Source organism: Rhynchophorus ferrugineus, unplaced genomic scaffold (assembly GCF_030347505.1).
Source record: "Rhynchophorus ferrugineus isolate W39M unplaced genomic scaffold, kcgeb_rfMv2 rfM4, whole genome shotgun sequence".
In the NCBI taxonomy this organism is placed as follows: Eukaryota; Metazoa; Arthropoda; class Insecta; order Coleoptera; family Curculionidae; genus Rhynchophorus; species Rhynchophorus ferrugineus.
Genome location: NW_027472583.1, coordinates 24,409,563 through 24,431,562, shown reverse-complemented (window position 1 = coordinate 24,431,562; position 22,000 = coordinate 24,409,563). Strand labels below are relative to the sequence as shown.

At 32.4% G+C, this 22,000-nt stretch overlaps 1 protein-coding gene across 1 annotated transcript; it reads right to left on the bottom strand.

Annotated features, from left to right (window-relative positions):
• Nucleotides 1-4,357: 4,357 nt before the first annotated feature.
• LOC143195258 (uncharacterized) lies at nucleotides 4,358-15,736 on the bottom strand. Its single transcript, XM_076402252.1, has 5 exons — nucleotides 15,503-15,736; nucleotides 10,636-10,761; nucleotides 7,267-7,484; nucleotides 7,103-7,216; nucleotides 4,358-4,568 (listed from the first exon to the last, which is right to left on the bottom strand). The coding sequence occupies exons 1-5, from the start codon at nucleotides 15,503-15,505 to the stop codon at nucleotides 4,415-4,417; spliced, it is 615 nt and encodes a 204-aa protein (XP_076258367.1). The 5' UTR covers nucleotides 15,506-15,736; the 3' UTR covers nucleotides 4,358-4,414.
• Between the last annotated feature and the right edge of the window lie 6,264 nt (nucleotides 15,737-22,000).

Sequence of the window (22,000 nt, the reverse complement as noted above, 5' to 3'; positions counted from 1 at the left end):
ATGCCTGTGATTGTTCAACATTTGTAATTATCCTTAGGCAAAAGTGTACAATCAGACAATGAAAATGATAATAGTGACGCCAGTAACCAGGCTGGATTAGACCGGATGTCTTCTGGGGTAGTCTCCAAAGTTGGCCACTCGCCAGTCGGTTGGTTTAATGTCGAGGACGTTGGTTCGGAGACCACGTTAAACTGTAGGTCCAGTCCAGATTAAACATCGGTAGTGAAAAGAGACTTTAAAATATACAAAAAAACTTCAAAATTATAATTTGTTACTCAAGTTATACTGGTAGTCATGTCAATTAAATTTTGGGTCTACGCCTTAAAAAATATCATCATAACATTTTTCAATATTGGCATCGATAAAATTTTAGTACGTCTTAGCAATTATGCAATTCGCACAGTTCCAAACTGGTGATCGAGCTATCATTGGGTGCTCTTTAGACAGTAGGAGTATCCAGTTCTAATTTTATTGCCAACTGTTATGCTGTACCTTTCTACTACTTTTCATGGCTAGTATCTGGAATACTGTCTTCCATTATTAATGTCATGCTAGTTCTATTATTGTTATTTTAACTAATAAACAAAAAGAAATATATTAGCAATACTTCCTTACTATTTAACAAAGGCATAATATCAATTTAATCGTAGGTTGTGTCTCAATTACTAAATATAGGCGATACTTACTTGACAATTCTAATATTTCAATATTTATTCGAATAATGGTAACGGTTTGATGCGAATAATACAGTCAATATCCATGACTGGATTCTGGTAAAATTTCAGCTATTTTCCTTAGTAAATCCTTTTTCTATTTTTATTTGTTTTTCGTGCTGTTGGTAGCACAAAGCGACTTTATAATTATGAAATATAAGATAAATAATCAAATAAATCAAATAAATACAAATGATGGGGTGCAGAAAATGTAAATAGGAAAGTTTAAGTGACGTCAATGTTTCGCAACGCTGGTGATTAGTGTGTGACTTAATATGGCGATTATCACCTTCAGTAACGGGGCCGGATAAGACCGGATGTCTTATGGGATCTTTTAAGTTGCCCACTTGCCGACCTGTAGGCTTTATGTTGAGGACTCTATTAAGCAGTAGGTCAAGTGCAGATAAACCCTAGCTAGTCTAAAGGAAATTCTAATTATATAAAAGTTTATCATACCTTATTTCATCTTCTTTTGATATTCTTCTTAGATATTTAAACGATCCCAATAAATCTATAGAAAAAATTATTGAGAAAGTAGTATACTGCAAATTTTTTCGATGATTCCGATGATTCCGAATAGTTATTTATTTTTTACTGCAATTTCCTATTTTGTGGTCAGTTTTAAACTTTTATTCTAATTTAAACTGAATGCTATTATTAGTTTAAGATTATTAGATTAGATGCGATAAGTTAACCTAATTCGTATTCATTGTTGAATTCATAGTGAAAAACAAATGATAAAACATTAATACTAAAAATAGAGTGGGAGAACTCGTTAAAATATTATCGGTAGTCCGGGTGCACATCCATTATTACATAAATTGAATTACTCAAATGTGACTTATTAGGTATCTATTGATTTATATAGAGCAGAATGTGTAAGAAGACTGGAGTGGTATAGTTGCCGTTTTGGAGACGATAGCAGATTTAAATATTCATACATTAAAACACCAATAATTTAAGCCCCTAATTTATTTAAAAACTAGCGATAAAAGAAGAGATATTTCAATTAAAGTGGGTAAAGATCTAAGCATTTAAGTCGAATGAACAGAGAAAACTCAAGGTACGCATGAGCAAAACTGAATTTGGCGAACAGTTTGAGCCTAATTGATTTCAAAATTCATTGAAAGTTATGCATTACAATTTTAATCGTTACAATGTGTTATGCAATTTGTTTAGTTTCAATGTTTTCCGTATGACTTTCAGCGCTTGGCGACTAATGGAATCTTGTCCTAGCAAATCGGTGCAACAAATTTGACCGAGAGTGAGAAAAACTGGTTGAATTATGAATGAATAGGTTTTGGTTTTCAGATAACCCTGATTTTTCTCTTGTAAATAATTATTACTATAAAGTTGTTTTTGAAAGATAAATATATGTTAATACCTATTAATAATTAATAATGATACATATAATTATATAAAAACGTTATAAAAATATGAAAAATTGGAATAAAGATATTTATATTTTCCTTGCAAGAATCTGTTTTCTTGGAATATTAAATAATGTTTAACTGAATAGATTTTTCAAAGGACAGTTATCAATAAAATTAAGCGTGTCATAAAAATAAAACATTGTCTTAAGGGAATTTTATTTATAAAAAGTAATTTTCCATTCTTTATTCTTTAAAAACTTGTCAAATATTACAAAAAACCTATTACATAACTGGAGAGGAAAAATATAGTAACGATATCATATAAAATAACTATTAATATAAGTTTACCAAGGTTTGTTGTAATATTATTTTTCTATAAATTATTGTTCAGTACATATATGAGAGTTGTACGAAAACTAGAAATAGCAATCGAAAAAAGGTTGAAACCGTACAACAATATCATATTACTATTCATTTTATTTGTTTCATAGAACAATATAAACATTTTAAAACGTATCAAATTCATCAACATGTAAAAATAACTAGCCATTAACAACAGTGTAGTCAGCAATTGGTTTTTTAGCTTATTTCCCATCTTTTCTTGTTATAAAGTATTTAGTGAAAGAGGTCTTTGAGGCATATAGTATATTTTCTACCGAAATTATAGGCTAAAACCTATTAAAAACAACAATTTTTAGAAATGTATCTTATCTATGTTGTCAATCATTGCGGTTGCAAGATGTTAATTCTTCCATTTTTTCCAACATATGTTCCAGCCTGCTTGTTAGAAAGTTTATTTATTAGTGTTTTAGGGTAAATTATATGGCTCGGTGAATGGAGGTAAAACGAAATGAAACAGTGGTGATTACATTATGTGACCGTTATTTATTGGCTATATAAAAAATGTGAAAACTACAAATGATAAAACGAATGGCAGCGGAGTTACCTGTTGACGAGGCTTGGGCAGTCGATGGTGGCACGTCTAAACCAAACGATGGTTGAGCACTGAATCAATGGAAATATCCTTCAATAACATCCTAGATAAACTTCTCGGGGTTGCCAGTTATTCGTTATCGGGTTCTGGTTGGCGCTGCTGGCACCCTGCCCGTGTTCAACATCTGGAATTATATATCTGGGTATTTTGTAAACCGCTATTACACGATGTAAAATTCGACATGCCTCAAGGTCGGTACAGTGTAGTCTTTTAAAAGATCTTAGCATAATATCTTATAAGGACTATGACCGTTACATCCAAACAAGCTGTAGGAATGTTCGTCGGGTCGGTCAATCGGTCGAAATGTGTGGCTGCCGCTGCGATCATTTATCAGAACACTCACTACTATTTTTGGAAGGAATTTGCACGGAAACTAAAAACACTGGTTGAATCAGAGTTATTTATTTTAACTTACGATTGATACATGTGGTCGACGGGAGAATTGACAGGATATTAGGTTAGGTAGAGGAAGTACGGTAGCGCTGTGGAAGTGGTACTGTTACAAGGGGACGGTGAAAAGAAAAGAGAGCGAGACGTCGTCGTGATGGTCTTTTATACCCTGGAACTGCATGGTACCAATCCACCGGCGTTGCCAACCTTTGTAGTTGTTGATGGTGAATTAGTGGTGGCCTAAAGGGTCGTGGCGGTCGCCACAAAGCTTTTCCTCGTTTAATTTTTATCTTTTTCATACGAATTAACCGTTTTGTCTCAAATAATTTCAATACAGTTAACAGTAACACAGTTAACAAACATCTTACCTTTAAAAAAGTAATCAAATTACTAGAATATAACCATATACCATGCAGTAAATATAATCTCTATATCTGTCTATATAATCCTTGTTTCTATCCTTGACGGACGAATTACCTGATTACTCTATAATGATTATCTAAATTTATAAAAAAAATTATAAAATAATAAATATAAACACCAATATTTCATTATCGGATTTAATATTTTTAGCGCATTTTTGCTTGCTTACTATATTTGCACCAACTGAATACTCTTAATTCCTGTTATGTTTTTAAATAAATCGAATTCAATTAAATGATTGTATCGAATTTCAATTAACAAGTCGAGGCATTGGGTACAGATTTTTCCATCCTAATTGTTTCGCAGGATCCGAGACGCGCCAACATTACATCGCTTTGTTTCGATGTCGATATTCATTAATTGCCGAAAAAAAGCGCTACTCCATTGCTTGGATCCTCGTTCCAATTTCGCAAAAAAGCATAAAAACGATTTATCAGGATTGATAAAAAAAATAGTGACACTGATGTATTTGTTACGTTTTTATTGGTAGGTGGGGTCCGGCGATTGACAGACGAATATGGTTATTGATAAAAATCAGAAAACATGTGGAAAAGATCGGTGGTCATGTCGCAGTCGGTGTAGGCGGTTTGACAGTCAACTCCGTACTCTCCGGCTCTCTGAGCATTCGCATAGGCTTCATCCAGGTATGGATCTGGTCCGTCTTTGTAGTTTGGTCTGTTAAAATTAAAAAATACCATACCATAAGTTGATCATATCATAACAATGAATTTATACACATACTAGCGATATTTGTCGGTGAAACTATTATTATAGGTAACTATAGTGTTAAGTATAAATCTAAAAAATTGTTAAATAACTAACTTTTAAATTTGGAGGATATGAGATTTCTCTAGAAAAAATAATAGTTTTCTATTTAGGTATTATTGAGTGTATACAATTCTGGTGCTAATGTGACTGGATGAATTTCGATATTTATTACATTTGTTTTTTGATAAGAAAAGATCTGCTGCTGAAGCGCCTCAACCACTTTTACTAAAAAATGTTTCTCAATCATATCCCAATTCCCAATAGCCTGGTGGATGAAAACGTTTCGAAAACAACTATTTGCGTGGCTAATTTGATAAGAGCTGGCCTCAAATATCATGAACTGAATCAACTTGAATCCAGACATTTGCATGCGATGTGATCTAAACCAGATTTTATATTAATTGTTTTCCAGCAAAACAAAAGCAGTTTTCTGTGGCTTATTGTGAGTATAGATGAAAACTGTCTGTGCGGCAATCTACGGTTATTACGGCAACCCCAAGTGCAGAAGCAATATGTTATTCCGAGAGTTGTACATTCTTTCTCAACACAATGGTGGAATCAGCAAATCTAACGTATCATGAACTGGTGAAACCATATGCAACTGTTGCTACAGATGCCTTCCGACGTCAAGTGGACAAAATGAATGACGTATTATCACAAAAAAAGACGAGAAATAGGGAAGAATAGATAAAAATCCCCTTTAACACGAGTTAAACAAGAATTGTGAAGTATACTTGAAGGAAGGTTGTGCAGTTCAAATGGGAAGTCCTGCCGCACTCAACATAGTCATTAGACATAGCGTCTTCCGATTATAAAGTGTTCAGATCGATGAGGCATGGATATGCTGGCACATGGTTTCAAAATCTCACAGAAGTGTGAAAACGGATCGAGGACTCCGCTAAAGGTTAAACTGTTTCGTTCATCGCTATGTTTTCAAAAAAAAAGCCTGAAAAGCTGTAGAAAATGATGGAAAATGTCTTGATTATTGCACGGTTTACCAGATTTTCTCAATAAAAGCCATATGTAAGCACCTACTACAAATACCACAATAACTAATCTCTTGAACGACTAATTCCGTAAATAAATTAATTTCATTTATGGTTAAATTCTTATGAGTGTATAACAGCAATTGAAAGTAAAATAATGAACGTATTGATTGATCATAGGCCAGCCAATACTCGAGTTCGCCTCCAAGGTTTACGTGTTGTTTAAAGAATTGGAATTTGTTGTAATTTGTCAGGATGTATTTTATGGTCAAGGAACGGTTACATATCGAGAGCTTTTTAGTAACATTTTATGAGTGAACCGAGACCACATTAACAGGTGAAAAAGTAACTTGCATCTAATAATGTTTTAAATCTACAAACGTTGATAACAGGTATATTTCATCTCCTATAAATTATTTTCTTTCGATAGATTCCATAGACATCCCGGTTAGATCTGGGTAGTTTATATAAGTATGCTCTGTAGGTATTCAGGCATTTGGCTAATATCGAGCCCTTCTTCCTCACCACTTATTTCCATTACATTCGATGACACCTACCAGGTGATTGCTGTGACATACTAACAGATTTCCAAGGACTTTACTGTGGCTCCTGACTAAAAATCCTTTTTATAATATCAGGTTTTTGTAGTTACTAACTATACTAAAGAATATCTTGTTGTTAGGTCAATTTTGCGAATTGACCTGTTTATATTATTTTATATTTTGTATAAGTACAAAGGCTTTCTAAGACATTCCTCGTCTAGCGGGCAACGTGTTATCAACAAGTAGTAATTATTTGAGGCAGTTTATAGGATAATACTGTAGATGAAGTTGAACTTCCCAGTTGAATGTTATCGCTTATTTTCTTAAGCATTGTGATGAAAGATTTGTGGAGCAGTATAAAACTAACAATTATGTTATCTTGTCCTTTGGGCCATAGTCATTTCAATCGTTACAAGCATTGAGTTACGAATAAAACAAGCCCCTCGCCGTACTTGGGTTTCAATAACTTTTTTTTGGATTAATTTTAAATATTTTTGGATGTTTGGTATTATTCTTCATTGCTCAACTTTATCAAATGGATGTAGCCTGTATCATCGCAGGACATCTTAATGTCTTTTCTTTGGTGAATAATGACATTAGTTAAAAGCGACGACCTTTGAGAGTGTTTTTTTGTATATTAAGTAACGAAAATCTAATAAGTAGAAACGTATGTAATTTTCTCTATAATAAAATAAAGTGTAATGAAATAGACTACTATTTCACATCTATTCTACTCTATAGAGATATCTGTTTTGCGAACAGAAGATTTTTGGAAGAAATGAAATGACGTGATGCCTACAGTATTGTAAAATTCTATGAATTAACTCAAGCTCATAATTATATTGGTTACAATTTTGTATAAACGTTTATTTACTAGTCTAAATCAACATAGCGAAACTGGAAATATACTTACGTTAAAATTACGTATAACACTTGATCTAATAGGCTATTGTCATTGCTAGGAAAATCGCTTTCAGCACACTCGCAGATACTTCGTAATACACATTGTCGTCCGTTGATACCGTTTCTAAAAACGCATTCCTTTATTTAAATAAAAATAATAAACCACAATCTTACTGGTCCAGAAGACGTTCGATTCCTTCATAGAACATTGCTCTGTCACTAACTGGATTTTCCGCAGTATCTCTCCGGTTTCTGTTCTCTCGCGACAGCGTTGGGAAATTTGTTATAGCCGTGGTGTTGTAAGGCAGAGGATACTGGAATTGAAAATTCCAACCGACACCCATATCCTGTTTCGGTCCCAATTTCCATGGAATAGCAAAGCTGTATACTGTCTGAGAAAGAATATTTCTTATTTTTTAATAACATATGTAACAGGCCAATTGAAAAGTCACCGGCCTACCATAGTAAAACACATTTTGTGGCAAAATTAGTTTTTTATACAAAATAATACCCTTCAAGGTTGATACACTGATTATAGCAACCCTCCAACTTTTCGATAGCATTTTTGTAATACGATTTGTCCTTTGCTTCAAAATAGGCCTCAGTTTCGGCGATCACCTCTTCATTCGATGAAAATTTCTTCCCAGCGATTATTCTTTTGAGATCTGAGAACAGGAAGTAGTCGCTGGTGGCCAGATCTGGAGAATATGGTGGATGAGGAAGCAATTCGAAGCTCAATTTATGGATTTTGCCATCGTTTTCACTAGCTTTTGACACTGTGTATTTTCTTGGTGAAACAGCACTTTCTATTACTTCAAATGCGGCCGTTTTTCGGCGATTTGGTCGTTCAACGCTATGTAATAGTCACTGTTAATGGTCATTCCTTTTTCAAGGTAGTCAATGAAAATTATTCCATACGCACTCCAAAATACAAACGCCATAAACTTGCCAGTCGACTGTTGCGTTTCCCCATGCTTTGGAGCGGGTTCATCGTGTACAGTCTATTCGGATGACTGTCGATTCGACTTCGAAGTGAAATGATGGAGCCACGTTTCATCCATTGTCACATATCGATGCAAAAACTCGGGTTTATTACGCTTGATCATCTTCAAACACAGCTCCGAATCATCAACTCGTCGTTGTTTTTGGTTAAAAGTGAGCTAACGCGGCACCCACTTTACACAGTGCTTTTTCATACCCAAATATTTGTGAATGTACACATTCAGTTAATATCTTCAGAGTGTCTGTTATTTCATTCAATTTCAATTTACAGTCATTCTAAATCATTTTGTGGATTTTTTTAATGTTTTCGTCCGTAACAACCCCTTTTGGGCGTCCACTGTGTTCACCGTCTGGGGTGCTTATTTCACCCCATCTAAACTTAGCATACGAATACTTGATGGTTGATTTCCTGGGGCAGTGTCTGGAAACTCGACATCAACCAAGTTTTTGGTTCAACTGTATTTTTTTCCTTCAAAAAGGAACATTTTATCAAAACGCGTAATTCCTTAAGCTCTACTTCATAGGTATTGTGGAAATATAGTTCAATATATACATAATAGAACTACTCTATCCCACCAACTACTTGGCTGATTAATTAACTCTAGTTTAAGTCCTTTTATTTTGTTATATCATAGTCAAAATAAACTAAAACTAAAATTTTATGTGACAATATAAATTTTAATAGGGTACATTGGCTGTTAGAAGTACTATATGTTAAGTGTTATACTGTTGCGTAATTTTGCTTCAGCTTAAGTAGCTGAGATTTATTTTCAACTTACAATAGTAGTAATAAATTAATTTGCAAAATAAGATTTCACTAAATATATCTGATGTAAGATATAATTAATTACAAAAAATTGGTCTACACTCCCCAAGTCGTCTTACTTAGCAAACTTAGTGAATGAATGGCCACCATGGCTAAAATAGGACATACTACACTAGAAATAATTTATTTTGTGAGAAATTCGAAGAACTGTTAAAGATCGATTAAGAAATTCAGAGAGGATATGATATCTAAACTGTAAAGCATGACCAAAAGTTTTCGTGCATTTTTTTGGGGAGTGACCAGTTGCGAGATTCATCAAGTGCTGACGTTCAGAACAAAATCCCATACGTTAATTACGCGAAGGAATGGGAAAAACGAGACAGCATCTATCCATAATTCACGTCCTATATTGTCATAGCGTCAAAATAAATTTCAATATCCTGGTTGTCAGGGTCGAAGAAGATTTATTTTTTCTTTGCGGGTGACAAATGTACTGGCGAATAACCACGGAGAGCGCTGTAACGGAACTCGCCCATCAATTTGGGATATTGTCACGTTTTCGTTCAAAGCCTCCCTAGACTAAAGACCAGACAGCTATTAGAGGACGAAAGTTTTCCCCGTTCGATCGGTGCGCGACAAACGTTTTTAATATACTTTTCGATTATTTAGGGCTCGGGCGGTGGAATTCACCCTCGACGGTGAGTTCGAAATATTTTGAACACGTCATCGCTATATTTCGTGTTTTCATCTTGTTGTATTGATTCCGATGAATCGAAAGTTAATGATGCGGAACTAAAGTAATCTGTCAGAGGTTGGCTTGATTTCGTGTCGATATTAAATGTTCCTCTTTTGTTTTATTCGTCTGTATAGAAACTTGGCTGTAGTTTATTAGCGTCAGTTCGGATTGGGATTTTGTTGAGGCTTCGATATTTAGATCAGTTTTATTAGTAACTTAAGGATTTCTGGTTCATATCAAGTTACAGTTACGTTAAATATGTAACTTAATTCCTTTAATAAAATTGAATGATATAAATTTTTAGGTAAAATTTTTCATATAAACTATACATTAAAAAAAAGCTGACTGAAGGATTCTGACTGATAAATTCTGAGTGATTTGATCAGTAAATTGAATTTCTTTTATCATTATTTATTATTGCAATCTAGTATATTAACAGTAGTAAGCTATTTGTTTATATCATAATTAGCTAGTATTTTAAAATTACAAAACACTTATTCTACAATATGGAGAACCTCAACATTAATGTGCTAATGGAGGCTCTCTTTATATCTTTGACTATTGTCCTTGGTAACGTTATAGACAGTCTCTAACTTCAGGTCCTTATGCAGATTGTCTTTACAATTTAACCATGAATTTTTGAATGATATATCTATTGGTTTAGGTAGTACAACCCCAGAGCTGAACACCATGACTCTATACAGGTTTCAAAACTTGGTTTTATGTTTTGTAGGTCGATTGTTTAATTAAATTTTTTAAACAGATATTTTATGTATGTTTGTTTGATATATTTGTTTTATTTTAATGATAACATTACGGAGAGCATTCGTTAAGAGCATGTACACAGAAGTTTGTTACTTTTTTCAACATATTAGCCAGATTACAAATGCCATCCAAAAAAATACTATTATAGTTCCCGAAAGGTGGCATATCTACTGGTATATATATATATATATATATATATATATATATATATATATATATATATATATACATATACATATCTATACATACATATACATTTTGATAAATTATTTACCTTAAAAGTACCGGAAAATGGATATAATAGGTATCTTTTTTGCCTATGTTTAATTTCTTCTGCTTCATTTAATTGACTTGCACATGCAACAGTAGCCAGAATCAGTACTAAAATAATTGGATGACCCTGAAAAAGACAGAAAGTAACCTTTAGTAACAAGTATATAAAATAAAAGTTAAAATAAAATTTAATCAGAAATTGATGTATTAAAAAAACGTTTTCTATACAAATTTTTTCTCCTTATGATTAGCAGAAAACAATTTTTGTTTTAAACATCCTAAATATTTAAAAGAAATAAGTTTCCGTTAACTTTATGCAATGTTGACAGACTATATACTGATATAAATGGGTCAAAAGTTGTGTATTTTGTTTCAGACCCATCGATTCAATTACCACGGGTCTTTTGTTACCCAAAATGAGAAAAAAGTCACAATTTCGACCACTTAACCTTTAATTGCACCTGAAAGCAGAGAAGAAAAAACGTTTACTAACAAGTGTTTAAAGTAAAACTTAAAATAAAATTTAATCATTAAGTAGTATATTTTTGAAAACAAAAATTTATAAAAAAATTCCCGTTATGATTAACCGGAAAGAAACATAAACGAGTCTAAAATTGTCTTTTGTTACTCAAAATGAGAAAAAAAAACAAAAAAATGAGAATGAGTTAAGTGGTCAAAATTTTGACTATTTTACTTTTAAATGACCCTGCAAAAGATAGAAAATAATGTTTAGTAACGAGTGTTTAAAATAAGAGTTAAAATAAAATTTAATCATAAATTTATATATCTTTAAATATAATATTTTTCATAAACAATATTTCTGGTTATGATTAACAGAAAAGAAGTTTGTACACTGCTGACAAACTATTTGCTAATATAAACGAGTCTGAAATTGAGTCTTTTGTTTCAGACCCATCGATTAAATTACCATGGGCCTTTTGTTACTCAAAAGGAGAAAAAAAGGTCACAATTTTGACCACTTAACCTTTAATGTATTTTTTAGTTATCCGCGTCCCACCAGTGAACTGCTTGCTACCCGTCAACTTCTGACCGAAGGTTTTTCCATTCTAATGAATGCGAAGGGAAGGGATCAAAAGAAAACTTTAATAAAGTTGGAAGAAGCGCTAAAAGGCATTTTATATCCAATTTTTTTTTAACACCCGTTTCGGTATACAGCCAGATAATGAAGTTCTTTTGTGAATTTAAACGCCCGCGATACCGGATAGATATATTTATTCTGGGCCATTTTGCATGGAAATGTCTTTGATATGGTTAAGCTCTTGTTTGGTCTATTTTTTCTTCGGGGGATTCAGCAGATAGAATGTATTTTTTCCTGATGCTGACTAAAAATTTCATTTATTACGCGATATGGCTGTGAATGTATAAATAGTATCTTTGAAAATTGATATGAAAATAATAAAAAGCACTGTTTTGGAAATGTTTTCTGTATTTTGTCATTCTCCTTCAGTTATATCAGGCCTAGAAAACGTAAAAAATATTGTATTTCAAACATAATAAATAACAGGTCAATCAGAAAAGTCCCCGGCCTACCACAGCGACCCTCGATTATAGCAACCCTCTAACTTTTGGATACCATTATTGTAGTATGATTTGTCCTTTGCTTCAAAATAGGTCTAAGTTTCGGCGATTACCTCTTCATTCGACGAGAATTTCCTTCCAGCGAGCATTGTTTTGAGATCTTAGAACTGGAAATAGTCGCTGGGGGCCAGATTTGGAGAATACGGTGGATAAGGAAGCAATTCAAAGCCCAATTCATGTATTTTTGCCATCATTTTTATTGACTTATAACACGGTGCATTGTCTTGGCGAAGCCGCACTTTCTTTTCCTTCAAATGTGGCCATTTTTTAGCGATTTCGTCTTCCGAACGGTCCAATAACGCTAAGTAGTAGTCGCTCTTGATGGTCCTTCCGTTTAAAGGTAGTCAATGAAAATTATTCCATGCGCATCCCAAAATACAGACGCCATAACCTTGCCAGCCGACTGTTGCGCTTTCCCATGCTTTTGAGCGGATCCATCATCGTGTGCAGTCCACTCGGATGACTGTCGCCTGGACTTCGGAGTGAAATGATGGAGCCATATTTCAGCCATTGTCGCATATCGCCGTAAGAACTCGGGTTTATTACGCTTGATCATCTTCAAACACTGCTCCGAATCATCAACTAGTCGTTGTTTTTGGTTAAAAGTGAGCTCGCGCGGTATCCATTTTGCACAGAACTTTCTCATACCCATATATTTGTGAATGATATGAGGTACACGTTAAGTTGATATCTTTAGTGCCTGTGTCTGCTATTTCGTTCACTATCAATTTTGCGGTCATTCAAAATCATATTATGGATTTTTAAAATATTTTCGTCGGTAACAACATCTTTTGGGCGTCTACTGCGTTCACCGTCTTCGGTGCTCAGTTCACTACGTCTAAACTTAGCATACCAATCCTTGATGGTAAATTTTCTTGGGCCAGTGTCCGGAAACTCCTGTTTTGATATATTTTTTCCCTTCAAAAAGCACTATTTTATCAACACGCGAAATTCCTTTTTATCCATATCTTTCGCAATAACAAAAGTTGCTTCACTCAAAATGCAATAATATGCTTTTGAGGCTTAAAGCTAACTAAAAAATATATGGATTTAATTCTAGTAGGGCCATCTATGTGTCAGGCCGGGGAATTTTCAATTTACCTGTCAATTGACATGTTCAATTGACCAATGATCACAGAATAATGTTAAGTGTGGGCTTTTGCGATAATTGCGCGTCGATTTATATTTTAATTTGAACATATAGGGGACTATCATCAATTTAACGTAAAATAGTTCAAATATCCGCAGATATTTCCTATGGTATACATCTTTTCTGGGTGAACTTGAAGAAGTTCATTCCTTGTAATTTATTGGCATAGACCGGCCACTTCAAAAAAAAATTAACAGTTTCAAAAGGACAATCCTGGTGGTCAATATATATTACATCAGTTAAAACTACCCCAAAGTGGTTCATGGAAGATCTATTTTGCCTTTCTCTCGGAATCTCATGTCGTCCACGTCCATTATTGATTCATATAACAAATCTACACTAACTACTACCATTTCTTTAATCCACTGGCCCCTGGTAAATCCGAAGCTTTTTTCCATGTGTAACAGTTAACATTTCATTTGATATAAGCCTGCTATTTAATACTTTCACTAGTATTTCATGTTGATTTGGCTTCACTAACTTAATAATAACCAACAATTTAAACAAACTTTTTCAAAAGAGCATAGCCATCATAGACTGGCAGCATCAACTGACAATCCTATATAGTTATTGGGAGTTCATATTTCTTACCTTACAATATTTATTAACTCTAATAAGTTAATAATAGATTATTTATAATATTTTATTGTTTTTTTAATTGTATATATTATTATTATTTAATTGTATATATATTGTTTTAGATAATACAATATACAATTTTAATTGTATATTGTATTAACTAAAGCAATCAAATGTATCAATTCATAGATGCAGACTAAGTATCACATAAAATGGAAATGTATATTTTATTTACTTTTTATTTTTGCATATTGAAGACAAAACGGATAAAATAATATGACAATTGGCGTTTATTTCATTTTATGGGTTCATAGAGTAGAGTAGCATTAAACGAAATGAATTAAACAATCAGGTTAGGTTCTTTAACAGTTGTTTATATTGATACTTCGAATTTGAAATGTCTTTAATTTTCTAATCAAATTCTCTTCAATTTCTTCACACTATTTCAAACATATTTTTCACCAAGTAAATCAATTTGTCAGAAATCCACTTCGTAGTCTTATATTTACATTTATGATATTATTCCCTTCATTCTTTCTTTACTATATCCACTAAAATCTCAGAGAGCTTTGACAAAGTAATGGAAAATATCAACTAGTGATCAATCTGGACTTATACTTAGTTCAAAAGATACGCTTCATCTCTATTCTATATTTCTATATTAATATATTATTCTGTATTATTCTGAATTAATTATTGTGTAGTGTTTTTAGTATAGTATTTAGTACATATAATAGTATTTGGCGTATTTATTTGAAAGCAATTTTTGTAAGCATTGAACTACGTAGCTCGAAATATTTTCCGATAATTAAGACTAATTCATATTTCTTTTCGTTTAATATTATTGTCATAAAAAAATATTAACCACAGGTGATAATTATATTCTAAACGCATTTAATATTTGTCGTCGAAGCAGCAGCTCCAAGAACAAAAATGAACACGTAAGGGACTAAATATATATTGTTGAAATTAAACTATTACGTAGGTCTTTCCTTGACTTGCAAGTTAAAATCATTATTTTTAAAAAACACTCACTTTCGGCACCTTTGTTTAGTTAGGACACAAAAACACATTAAAATATTTTAGGCATCACATTCATTCACATTAAAATACTGAAAATTAAATATCCATAACTACTTTCCAGTACAAGATCCAATACATTTATACGGCATAAACTTTTGTTAAATATTAATTAACCAAATAAAAATTACCTGGAAATAGTCACTTAATAACGAATGGTTTTTATGGGAGCTCCATATTTTTACAAAACTTTATCAAAAAATTCTCACTCCCGCTTATTAAAATTAATTAAAATATAAAAAAAAACACAATGAAGGCCTTGAGCACAATACTTGAGGAATTGATAAATATCAAAGCACAAAACTTTAATATTTTGTTTACTTTTGTTTATAGAATATTAAATATTAATCTGCAATGTAGCTAACAAAACAAAAAAGTTTTGGATCAAAAGAGAAACAAGCCATAAGTCAAAAAACCAACACAAGAACTATAGCGAAAGCCAACTAATTTAAAATTATACCATTCTCGATATCTGCCACTACTCCAACTTCAATATTTATCTTTTCCGTAGTCTCGAATTTTGTAGGAATCGAATAGAAAGGAACCATAGCAGCACCGGCTTGCACTTAACCGCACTAAACTTCGAAATTTTACGGTATTATCGTGCCGTCGAGAACTGTTTGGAGGACTTATTAGCCGCTAAGATGGCGCGCAAATATTTGGTTTTGGCTTGTCAACGACCCGCTTTCTTGACTCTCGTTCTGATTGATTTTTTTTGTCGTCGTTCCTGTTTGGTCTCGTCTCCGTATATATACACGCGATCGAATCCGATCAAACACGGTTTTCGTTTCCTTTGTATAAATGTGTGGATCTAAAGATGAACTATTTTAAACAATATAAATTTTATATTTTATTTGCTGATTTTTAAAACTTTAAAGCGTTAATTGAACCTGTCGCTACTTATTCCTCTTCCCATTTTTCTTGCGCGACAAAAGCACACTATAGATTTCTCATTTCAATTCTTAATAAGAATACATTCTTAGCTTTTAGAATCTAAGATTTCTGTAAATATTACACATATTGCACATCTAATCTTTAGTTATATGTTCTTTAGGTGGAGCTTTTAAATAAACAATGTATTTGCCGATACAGCACATCAAAACTATAGAACAATGGGTACATATACTATAGAACAATGGGTAATGGATACATCCTCCTCGATTTTTCACAACTTCGATCAGTATCTTCGAGACAGTTTTAGATAGGTTTTTAACATAACTTTAATATGACTTTTGAGGAAAGCACTTTTAGTAAAAGAGTAAGATATAACTTATATTATTAATTTTACTAGAAATGAATTGTATTACTCTCTATTCTTCTAAAATTATAACAGCCCTACACATAATCTGCGAATTAAAATCATCTGAACTTTTCATAAATCATGAAGGTAACTAAGAAAGTACAATTGTTTCACAACCTTTAATAACGAAAAACACTAAAGCAGTGTACTAAACATTTATCTTGGTGTATATATTTCTGGCAGTATTTGAAGTCTAGGTCGAACAACTTGGTGTTCAGTAAGTTTACAGGAATGAAAAGAAAATCTGTCTCAACGGAAATAAAAAGTAGGATTTGCAGTTATAAAAATTACAAGCCAGAGGAAGCTAAATTTGGAAAACCTGTTGATTGTTGCTTCAGTTTGAATATAATTTTTTTATAACATCTTTATTAGATAAGCTTAGTACAATCTTAATTTACATTTAATTTATTACTACTTTTCCTATGTACTTAGATTAACTAACAAGCAAGACGAGTGCGAGAAAATACATCTATATGTATTCCTCAATTATAAAATTATAATAACTTATAGCTATAGTTTACAGTAAATGTATACACTTTGTATAAGTTCGTATAGCTTTGTTCGCTTCAATCTCCTGATATCCTGCGCACTGTCCAGCAGTTGTATTGCTTCCACGTTAGTATGATTTAGTAATCTTCTTTCGTGTTTCAAGGCGAAATCTTCGATAACTTCGCAAATCCATTTGATATCCAGATCATCGTGAAGTTCTTCATTGGTTACATAGCGATAGGCATTGGTAATCAATCGAAGAACCTTGTTTTAACAGCGTTGTATGACTAGTTGATTAGATTTTTAGTGCAACCACATATTTGCACCCCATAGGTCCAAATTGGCTTTATAATTGTGTTATAGATCAACCTCTTTGATTTTAGATCAAGTTGAGATTATCTTCCAACTATCCAGTATAGTTGCTTTATTTTCGCTCTAATGTGTTTTGCTTTTTGTCTAACGTGATGTTTCCAATTTAATCTACCGTCAAGATGCATTCCAAGGTATTTAGCTGATTCTATTTGTGGAATCGGGCATTCATTGAGTGATATAATTAAGTTTTTGTTATTTCGCCGCACTGTAAAATTAACGGGGAGAGACTTGGAGCTATTAAGTTGAATTTTACAATCTTTCTTCCATTTGTAGATTTTGTTGCACCTTTTCTATTGCTCTAGACAGAGATATATCTTTTGCCATAATAATTGTATTGTCAGCAAAGGTTCCAAGTAGTGTTTTTTGTTGTTGTTGGAATGCTAGCAGTGTTGAGCAGATACAGGAGAGGTCTCTACCTTGTGGAACTCCAGCCGAAATAGTTTTAAATTTCGAGAACGATAGTATTTCGTGAGATACTCTAAATTTTCTTCCGAATAAATATGACTCCAGCAATTGACAATAGTTACGCGGTAACAATTTGCTCATCTTACAGATTAATCCCAAATGCCAAACCCGATCAAAAGCTGGTGAGACAGGAATATTGCAGGGCAGGAATATAATATTATCGATGCATTTTTAAAATGTCTGAATATATGTATTATGTTTATGGGAATAATTTTCCCCTCTGTAGACGAGGTCTCTTCATGATTTTTTCATTAAATTATTTCGAAGGTCATAAACATTTTCTGAATTTATTTTTTTAACAATTTGAAGATAATCCACCGACGCAATCGTGTATCTCGACAAACTAGCATTTGGAATTCTTGACTTTAGGAATTAATTTGTGGTTATTGGCTAAAATTAGCCAATGTTAAAGTTAGCAATAGTTATATATTGTATCTTTAAGATGGAATCAGGTACTGAAGCTCTACTAAGTAGAATATTCTATTTAAATAAATATCTGTTATGCCCGAGTGATCATTCTATAAATACCCGTTATTTTCTTTGTTAATTTTTACTTTCATAAAATTATTTTGGTGTTATCAGACTTGGACTGAATGTTTAAATCTTTCAGTTCTTCTGTTGGTTATGGACCAGTGCTATACGAACTTATTGAAACATCCCTTAAACACATGTTTTTGTCAATTTGTTAAGTCTTTTTTCGTTCTAGATACTGTACTAGTCTATACTATAGAGCCCCAGTGATTCTAATCGACTGGATTGACATATAGCGAAATGATAATAATCCAGTACAGATATAATAGTAATAATAAAATACAAAAACACTTAGTTGAAAATAAAAACATTATAATATTTTTGGTCGTAAATAAAGTAATCCAATTGTGAGGGCCCACATGATTTTTCAATTTACTAGGTTCTCTAAAAAAATTAATGAAATCGTTTCATAACTTCATAAAACTTACAGGTTTATTCGGAACAATATGTTATGTTGTATGACATATTGTATAACATATTAATATATAACATATGAATAGTAGTAAAACTTTCATTGTAATATCTGAATGAAGTATCATTGAATCAAATAAGAGAATTAAGACTTGCAGAAAAAGGACCTTCATTGAGACGTAATTTGATCGGCTTAGGAACTAAAAATATATATGTTGCTTGCACTTGTCCAATATCGGTTATTTTTATTGTTGTTGATTTCACATGAGCAACAGAAATATTGGTTGGTTTTATTTGCTACTTGCGTATTGAATATAAGATTTCAGAAGGTCTTCAGTAGCAGCATCATTATTCTTGCAGTGCTTTTTTTTCATGGTACAGTTACTAAGTGAATATTTTTTAAATTTTATTATTACATTGTTGCTAGTCGTTTTCGTCTAAACAACAATTTGTTTTTATGATATCTTAAATCTAGGTATATAAGTAGGAGGACCCATCGGCCCTCTCTCAGTCTCTGATGAAATAATGTTTACACATGTTACTGCTGTATTTTTTATTATATGCACCTCACTGCACAACACTACACAAGATTAGATGATCTGATTCTTTTAAGTTTGTGTCCTGTTCTGGTGGTATCCGAAAGCTGCAATACTTTCTCATGCCCGTTGCATTTCTCTTGATTTCTTGACTGACAGTGGATATCTGACGGTCTCGATGTAAGTTATCATTCCTATAGTATTTGGATGCGCCCACAATACCTCTCAAGACTTTGTTCTGAAAAATTTGTATTCTATTTATGTTACTCTTTGCAGAACATCCGCATAATTGAACTCCGTATGTCCATACAGGTTTCAGTATTTGCTTATATAATAGCAATTTGTTATATACTGATAATTATGATTTTCTTCCATTAGCCAGTACAGTACATTTTCCTATATTTCAAATCCAATTATTTTCTTTTCTTCTTTATGTGTTCCTTCCAGCGAAGTTTTGCATCAAGATTCATTCTGAGCTCTGTTGATATATGGAATGATAGTATTATTTAATGTTGCTGGTGCTTGTACGGATTGCTTATAGGTGTACAGATTTACTTTCATTAATTCTTATTTTCCAAGCTTGTATCCAATTATTTATATTGTCACTTGCTTGTTGTCATTTTCGTGAGCCTTCTTCACTATCGTCTCGGACAGATATAATCGCAGTATCATTAGCAAATGTAGCTATCCTAATATTCTCCATTTGTTGTATACCACAAGTGTAGAGTAGATAAGGCCACTTCCCAGTATACTTCCTTAAGTGAAAATTAATGAAATAATTCCGTATCTTAACTACTGCCAAGAAATTAATATCAGTAAATTGATAATTGTTTAGCAGCTGCAGCAGCTGTTTTACCATTCTGCAAACCTGTGTCAGTAGCTTAAAGCCTAAAGTGCCTAATTATTTCAAAGAAGATTTTTTCACATCTATATACATCTTTCACTCTCTATTTAAATCAAATTTGATAATATTTTGTCGATATTTTCATTTTTCGATTATGTCTATTTTAGTTAAATTTTTTCCTGCACGTCATTATAATATTTAAAGTAGTTATCTGTTCTATTAATGTTACGCGAAAGGTGAAAGTTTACTTCTTGCAGAAAGTCTTTGTCTTCGATTTGTGACGTCAGTTCAGATCTGTAATTGGTGAGGCGTGATATTTAGTGGAGAAACTCATTCGGTGTCGAACTTTCTGTCTGTAAAACTCTTTATATCGTTATTTAGGCAGACAATTTAATTTACTTTTAAACCATTGAAACAGAGCGTTAGTCAATCGGTTTCTTATTTATTATAAATCAGTGTTGTGTTAACTATAATATATTATTACTGTGGTAATAAGAAAGAAATGGTAAAACTTTTGGAATAAATCGCAGGTGAAAAGGCGAAACATGAATGGTGTATAAATATGAATTAGCGTAATTTATACAGAAAATAAATTGCATTTTAAGAATAAAAGGCTTTTCTTTATCAAAAATTAGATATATTCATATTATATTTATTCAACGAAGCTATCCTATAGCGTATTTGAAAGGAAATGGTCCATAAAACATTCTATATCTTAATATCTTAACATAGCGTCATCCTTTTACTCATTAAATTGTAGAGTTTTGAGAATAGAAATTTCAAAAGATTATTTTCGTCATACTTTATTCAAATATGAAAGGATTAAGCACAAGCTCATGGAAAATTACGTGGCGAAGAATGTTGAATGAAGAAGTCAAGGTCGGTGTTATAATTGGTGTCCTCGTCTTTGATCTGAAATTTTCGATTTTAAAGATTAACGAAAGTTGCCCTGGCCAATTGTTGAAAAAAATCGATGAAGTTATTTAAAATCTCGAGATGAAATGATAATGAATTTATAGTGAAAAATCAATGTGTGGTGATGATGGATCAGTGAATGGATCACTGATCTCATGACTTAGTTTATTTTCCATATACCAGACTAGTTCTACAGTCTCTGAAGTCTGGTTTTACTAGAAAAGTGGCAAAAGGTTATCGATTAAAATGTTTATATATCATTGATTAGTGTTTGAAACCTATATGAGTACATGTTCTTCAAGAGACAGGCAAAAAACTAAAAAAAAATCCTTAGCCATTATATTTTAATTTAGATAGAGCCATATTTTAGAAAGAGATAATACAAATTATTATAGCTTGTTACCTGTTATGAAATATACTTATTATTTTAACCGTTAATGTATTTAAATAAAAAGTTTTTAAAATATTGATATTTATAATTTGATAATCTACATATTAAAAATGGTAGAAAAGTTTCAAGTATTGCGAAATTTTCATCTGTTAAATACATAAAGCATCACCTTTTATGATAACTACTTAATCAATAGCGCATGTGAATGCGTACTTGAGTCTGGGAAAAGGATTAATAATCGAAGGCTTTAAAATACTTAGAAACCCAGCCCGTGGCCATGTGGGCTAAAAGTTTAGCTTGTCGACAATAACGTACTGGAGTTACTTTAAGTTATTTTATGGTAGGAATCCGGGGAATTTATAAGGCTGTTCTCTTTTAAATTCATTGAATTAACCGAAATATAATTAATTATAAAAAAAGAAGACAGACATTCAATTCTATTGGCAATCGTTCTAAAGTTACTCGAAGCGTTTCTTGGTATAATTAAATGGACTTCGGGCAAAACTTCTATCTTAGCTGAAGTTGTAAGGTCACCATGTACTATTCCAAGTAAGAAGCACTCAAGTCTCGAAAAACACACCTAGTCCACGGATTTTCGGCACATGCTTCACGGTTCCAGGTGTAAGGCCAATAAAGCCAGTTATGTTACTAGTTATGCCAGAATTTGAATAGGAGCTTGCAATTCAGGGTGGACGGCTACCAAA